Source organism: Pteropus alecto, unplaced genomic scaffold, assembly GCF_000325575.1.
Source record: "Pteropus alecto unplaced genomic scaffold, ASM32557v1 scaffold105, whole genome shotgun sequence".
In the NCBI taxonomy this organism is placed as follows: domain Eukaryota; kingdom Metazoa; phylum Chordata; class Mammalia; order Chiroptera; family Pteropodidae; genus Pteropus; species Pteropus alecto.
Genome location: NW_006436294.1, coordinates 1,594,464 through 1,601,587, shown reverse-complemented (window position 1 = coordinate 1,601,587; position 7,124 = coordinate 1,594,464). Strand labels below are relative to the sequence as shown.

Here is a 7,124-nt window from a genome sequence, read left to right as displayed (position 1 = left end):
TTCCATAAAATTTTCATCACCCCAAAGGGAAACCCTATTCCCATTAAGCAGGCGCTTCCCTCTCCCCCGACAACCCCTGACCTTCTTTCTCTCTGCATAGATTTGTCTATTCCAGATATTTAATATAAATGTAATCACATGCGGCCTTCGTGTCTGGCTTCTTTCATTTAGTATAATGTCTTTAGAGTTTATCTACGTGGCAGCATGTGTCAGAATTTCCTTCCTTTTCAAGGCTGAATAATATTCCACTGTATGGATATACCACTTATTGTTCATTTACTTACCGATTGATGGGAATTTGGTTTTTTAACACTCTTGGCAACTGTGAGTAGGGGCCAGGTCCGCGTGTGGTCCCCTTTCTCTTCACACCGCGCTGCCTCTCCCACACGCCTATCAGTTCTGCCCACGTGCTGCCAGGTCACCCACTTTGAGAGAGCTCTCAGCTCTCCTCCAGCTGACTTGCTTCTGTTCCTCCACATCCCCAAGCTGCCCTTGTGGTTTCTTAGTTAAGCCTTCTCTATTACATCTTTTTAAGTCCGTTCTGTTTTTAGGTCTTATTCCTGGAGTTTAATGAATGCGTAAGCCTCTCCTTCTAGCTCTGTCGACCGCTAAACCTTCAGTCCTCAGAGGAGAGCTTTCCTCACCCCCGTACGTGTCCATCTTCAACGATAGTGCTGTTTCTCCTGTCTAGGCAGTAAAATCCTTCCATTCCCATACTTCTGTCCAAACTAATGACGCTGAGATTCCTTGTTATCTTTGTCAGCACATGGGACGTTAACTTCACGCATTCATGTAAGCTTCCTGCCTTTATTCAACAAATATAGAATACCTACTACATTCCAGGCCCTGGGAGCTTGTAACTGGTGTGTTTTAAACGCGCTCACTGCTCTTCATAGCTTACAGTCCAGACGGACAGTAAGCAGGCGGGTATACAATAAGTAATTACAGAGGGAGAAGAGAACTATGTAGGAGAGGGGCAGAGTTCAAGGTGTGTGAGTCCGGTGGTCGGTGGTACAGTCAGGGAAAGTCAGTGACATGAGCCCTGAAAATCAAATGATAAGAAACAGTGAGCTCTGCAAAGAACTGGCAGAAGATTGTTTTAAGCAGAGAAAAAACATAGGTAGGGGAAGATGAACATTTTAGGAGGCCCTAAGCATGAAATAGAACACGCTGTCAATTAATGTGGGAGATATTGAATATGACGTTTTTAGGAAACTTTGACTCTACTTTTGATTATTGTAATACTTTTTATTAAATAAAATATGATGGCGCCTTGTTAACACCAACTATGTACTCGGCGCTGCGCATGTGTCTTCATAGCATTCTGAGCGGACAGGCACTCTTCACCTGATTTCGCAGAGGAGGAAGCAGCTTGGAGAGGGTAAGGAATGTGGTCCGGGCGATAGAGCAGGAAGAAGGGGAGTTCTCCCTCTCAGGTCTGTGTGGCCGAAGCCTGTGCCATCCCCGGTGACCCCAGAGTTGTCCCGCCCGCCTGAGTGTTTGCGATTTTTGCATCATCACTGCATTTTCTAATGTTCACAATATTTTAAAATGTATAAAATCGTTATCTGACGAAATGAGCGAGGTGAAATCTGGCTCTTTCGTTTGTTCAGAAAGTCGAGGAGAATAATCGCCCCCCACTCCTGGGGTCAGTGCCGTGGACGGAAGGCCTTGCTTACTCAGCAGGATGTGATGTCACAGGGAGAAGCACAGCCAGTGCAGGGGAGATGGCATCAGGGCCGCCGCAGAACAGCTGCAGGGGTGGGGAGCAGCCATGAAAGTGGGGGCTGGTGGTTGCAGGCTCCAAGTACAGCGGATGCAGCATTCCTGGCTATTCAAGTCAGTCATGGGGGCTTAAAATAAAATATTCACTAAAGAACATGGCAAGCTGTTTTTTGCAAACCTCTGATGTTTGAGACCCCAGATATTTTTGGGTTCAGGGCAATCAATGCCAAATGTACTCATGGGTCTAAAAATGAAATTGCTGGTATATTGAATTTCCTTTGGTCTGGGGATTAATTCAAGCCTAATTTTTGAAGACCTGTTTAGCATGGACATTTTAAACTCTCTTCATTTAAAATGGTCCCGTAAGTATGAATTTATATTTGTGAATTAATTTGCAAACTTAATGTTTTTGAAAATCACAGGAGTTAGTATGTTTAATGTCTTTATTTTCAAGGTATATGGATACCTCGTTAATTGATGTTGATGTGCAACCAACTTACGTGCGAGTAACGGTCAAAGGAAAGGTGAGTAGAACCCTGTAGACTGTTCTCATTTCGAAAGCCGAGCCTCGGACGAAGGTAGGTTGCCTGAAGTTTCGTTTTGTTTTGTTTAGCTATATTATGATAGAAAAAGAGAAACTCAATCAGAGAACTTTTTTTTAAGCACACGGGAGTGGTACTCAGCAGTAAAAAAATAGTTTGATAAAATTAATATTTTTAACCTGTGTCTATAGCACTGGTATTTTTTCCAAAGCTGATGATTGTATATATGGTAGCCTATGCTTGAAATTACATTTAAATACGACACTCATCTTAAATTGTCGATAATTTCATTCATAGCAACTGTAATTTGATCATTTTTGAAATAGTTTTTGCTAATTCTGAGCATTCCTGTGAGGTAGATCTAAGACTTTAAATGGAAATATGTTGATGTTTTAGGACAACAATTTTTGTCTCTAAATTCTTTATCAGCCTTGTTAACATAAATAGACCAGCGAGTGTTTCATTGTGATTAATAACTGTTTTTTTAGACTATTTATTAAAGTAGGTAGAATAGTTCATGCGTACCTAACATAGCTCATATATTTTTTTCTAATAATTTTTTTAAATTTGTGATGAAAATACCTCTTGAAGTAACTGCTCTCTCGTGTAAGGTGAAGGCACCCTCGTGACACTTCCTGTTCATTTTCAGCCATTTCAGCTTGTCCTGCCAGCAGAAGTCAAACCTGATAGCAGTTCTGCTAAAAGATCTCAGACAACTGGGCATTTGGTAATCTGCATGCCCAAGGTAGGTGATGTCACTCGCTGGGGCGTAGGCAACTTGTCCTACGAGTTCTTCCGTCTACAGCCCTCCCTCCCTCCGCCGGCCAGAGCGTGGATGGGAGCTGGCTTTCGTGAATCACGTGGTTCTTCCAAGTGGGGCAGGGACCTGTGAGCATGTCTATTACACCGCGGTCATACTTGCCTTACAGATAACTAACTGTGAAGGAAGACAAAGCAGGTCTTGGATAACTAAGAATGTGTTTGAATTCCAAATGCTGAGCTTACTAGTTTTGGGACTTCGGGCCAATTACGAACCTTCCTAGGCCTAGGCCTCTGTGTCCTAATATCATTCTTAAGAGAGATAATACACGTAAAATCCAAAGCATAGTGAGTACCCAATAAATACTGCTATCTTTCCTATTATTTTATGATATGGACAAGATATTATTATAACTAAAACTCTTTTTCGGCTGTCTTTGCGGGAGAGGTGGTAGAGATTATTTTTGATATGAATCAGAGAAAGAGACACAGAGCTCTTTCCTGTCGCCATGGAGTGGAAGCTCCTCTGGACTGATGGAGCCGATTTAGCTGAAGAGCCCAACAAGCCTTGCTTGGCTTAACCCTGGACAATCGAACCAGCCTCTGCCAAAGAGATGGCAGTACTTCGTTTAGTTTCTATTATTTTATATTTGGTCACCGTTGCGTCATGCTGTGAGCTTGGGCTGTGGTCGACTTTGCGCAAGTCACTCAGGCTTCCAAGGGGAGGAAGAGATAAGCCAGTCCAAGTGAGGTTCTGCTTGTGAGGAAGAACGGGAGGATGGAGGCAGGCGTGTCTGCTCAGAGCCCAAACCCGATTAACCAGTAAGGTTTCTATAACGATTTAATAATCCTTCATTTGCCCCTAGCCAGTTTTGCAGCAGATCGAATACGGGTAAGCAATTACGTATTTTTACCGAGGCAATAAAACAGCAAATACAATTTGTTGTCAAGCAAAAAAATAAACACAACTGTAAGAATCGTATTGTCCTTGGTGACTGCAACAAATTAAGGAGATGCTTCTATGCTAATGAGAATATCCTGTAGAGAAATCTAAGAGGTAACTTAATTACCTCCGTACTTTGATATAGACATGTGTATGACACTACAATCAGCAGGTGTTTTGTTTTGTTTTGTTTTTTTGGAAACTTCCAGTCTAACTGAAAAGCCAAAGATGGGATGGTATGTATCTTCTAAAAGGAGATCAAGACATGATTTGTGTGCCTAGTGCTGGTGCCAGGCAATTGATCAGGAAGCCTTTGCTGTCACTGCTTATGAATCTTTTAAATAAACACAGCATTCTTTTTCCATTATCCTTTTTGTTTTTATATCTGTCTATATTTTTCATGTTAAATACACATAAAAAGTATAAAAATGATATATCTCATAATGTATGTTTTTCTATGTATTACTCTTATGTTCAAGTTTTTTTTTTTTTTTGTAGTTTTTTTCTCTATAGCTGCTATGTATTTTCTGAAGTTTATTTACTGATTTTATTTCCACTTTGAGTGAGGTTATTCACCTATCACACTTTCTGAGTTTATGCTTGGCCTTCAGTATGTGGTCAGACTAAGTTATGTGTACATAAACAATTACCATCACCAGCCTGGGAAGACATGACACATGATCTCATCACAGTCCATCTTAACAAGATTTAACTGAAATTTCTCATTCACTGAGAAGCTTGCATCTCATCATTAAATTAAACTCCCATCTAGATTCTCAATTGACATGTTACAGGAACACTCCAAGAATATGCTTCATGATTTCCTTCGGGTGTTCTTGCAGAATAATTAACTGAGATTAAGGAAGTTGCCATGTGAACTGAACAGCAAAATATATTTACACCTTCGGTCGGTGAATATCTGCATTGAGCACGGATGTAAAAGTCACCTATTAAGGTCAATATTACAGACCATGATTCTAAAAAACAGTCTCAGACTCCCTTCTTATTAGTTGGACACATATTTCTCAGTACTTTCTATTCAGGTATGCTTATCATACGCCCGCTGTAAATTCTCTTTGAGTCTCTGATTATTAATTTCTAGTGGGTCTGTAGTGAGGGCTGCCCGGTTGTCTGGCGAGATTGTCTTGTTCCATGCATACTTCTACTCCCTTTCTACAGTATTTCTCATCTTCAGCTCGTTCCTAAAACTTCCAGCTGGAAAAATAGAAGCATCCGAAGTTGATTTCCACGTGCTTCACCCACCACATCTTCCCTCGCTTGGCCTTCCTTCCTGATGGCTCCAGTGAACTGTCTGTGATCTATCCAGGCTTTCCAGATGTGTGTTGCATCCTTTTTCCACTTGCTTTGAAAAGACCATTTCCCCGCTCTGACAGTTCTCCATTCTCTCTACAGCTTCATTCAATTTCCCTTCTCTGCATCTTATATTAGAAAACATGCTGAATCATCTCCCTTCTTAAAAACAAAAACAGAACAAAATAAAAACACACGCCTCTATTTATCGCCCTGAGCTGCTTTACAGCAAAACCCTTAAAACAGACATTTATATTTGCCTTCTGTTCTTTCTCATATTCAGGCCTCTGAAAATTGGCATGTCTAGTCATTCAATTCTGGGCCCTGTGTCTTCTCTATTTATACTCATCCCTGCATGATCCCTTCTAATCTCATGACTTTAAATAACATCTCTAGAGCCCCATCATCACTAATTGCCAAGTGGGTAATTGGGAACAACAAGCACACTATGGAAAATTTAGGAAGATGGGCTACATATATTAAAAACATCTTAATAATATCAATACCTATTAAAACAGTGAGCAATTACTGTCTACTGACCCAGAAGGAATGTCTGAGAGGATAAACCGTGCTTCCGGTGACCACACAAGGGTGAGAAGGAAAAAGTCAAAGTTGGGAGCCCACTGCGCTGGGGGCTCTAGTGTGGCGCTTCCACTTCGGGATGCAACTCTGAGGGACTGCGTAACTCATGAGTGAGGTGGACGAGAAGCCAGCCGATCCTCAGAAGTTTTCGCAGCCTAATCGGCTAGTGAGATGGCCTCCAAACTGGGCCTTGAACTTGAGTGAAGCTGGTTTTAGATGAGTACTACTCACAAATGCCACTCAAAACCCAGTGAAATCCTCTCCAGGAGAAGTAAACATCAACACTGGACTCAAATTATTGACAGGTAGATAGATAGACTGATTTTCTTTTTTCAAGTAAGTGCCCAGCACACATGGTCAAACTAGGCACTTAGAGACGTGAGTGGGGCCCAGTAGAAACCCAGTGTTTTGGAATCTGGTCATGCCAGGTTGCTGCTCTTCCTCCCGAGTCCCACAGTTATTGTATAAGTATTAAATCGTGAGATGCTGTTTTACTTTGAGGTTTCCCAGAAGCAGAACCTAATGCAGGGGCATGAGTACGTGGTTTGCTGGGAGGTAAGGGGATGCTGTGGGCAGTGGGGAAGGGATGGCAGCCAATAGGCCGTGCTCAGCCGAGCCAGCACCCCAGCAGGAAGGTTCTAGGAGACAGTGCAAACGCACTGCCTGAGAGGTGATGGACTGGGGTGGTAGTACACTAACCCCTGAGACTCTGGTCGATGGGAGGTGCTGCCCCCTGCTGTCAGGGCGAAGGTGAGGGTGGTATAAACACCCCAGGACTTCTGAACTGATGCTGGCATAGACCAAGCAAGATAATCATGACCTTTTTCATATGAATGGAGGATATGCCCAACTGAGACTCTCTCTAGCAAGATTGTAAAAGGATATTTCTTTAAAAAAAAAAATCATCATCATCATCCTTGATGTTTGTGGGTAATTGTCCATGGGACTGTAAGATGAGATTGTGCTTCGCAAGCATGAAAGGATTTTGAAGAAACCATTGTTAGTTAGATGTGTTCCACTTTTATTTTAAAGCCACGTCACTGTGTTTTGTAACTTATTATTGATTTTACATATAAATATCAATAATTGCACTTTTTAAAATTTTCTCAGACAATTTGGGTTGCTTTTGGAATCAACACCAGTATTCTCATCCTTATTTTTTAAATTGTTTTTCAAAATTTAAATTGTCTTTGCTGCCAAGTATGTGTTTATTTGAGATAGAATATACTTCAGAAATGTTTGACTTATACAGGTATTTTTAT

The 7,124-nt window shown here is 41.5% G+C and overlaps 1 protein-coding gene across 1 annotated transcript in view; it reads left to right on the top strand.

Moving 5' to 3' along the window:
- LRRC6 (leucine rich repeat containing 6) overlaps window positions 1-7,124 on the top strand; it is a 56,654-nt gene that overhangs the window by 31,677 nt on the left and 17,853 nt on the right. Inside the window, exons 10-11 of the mRNA XM_015590202.1 lie at window positions 2,180-2,249; window positions 2,917-3,012. Coding sequence (XP_015445688.1) covers window positions 2,180-2,249; window positions 2,917-3,012 — 166 coding nt within the window. The remainder of the gene's footprint in view (window positions 1-2,179; window positions 2,250-2,916; window positions 3,013-7,124) is intronic.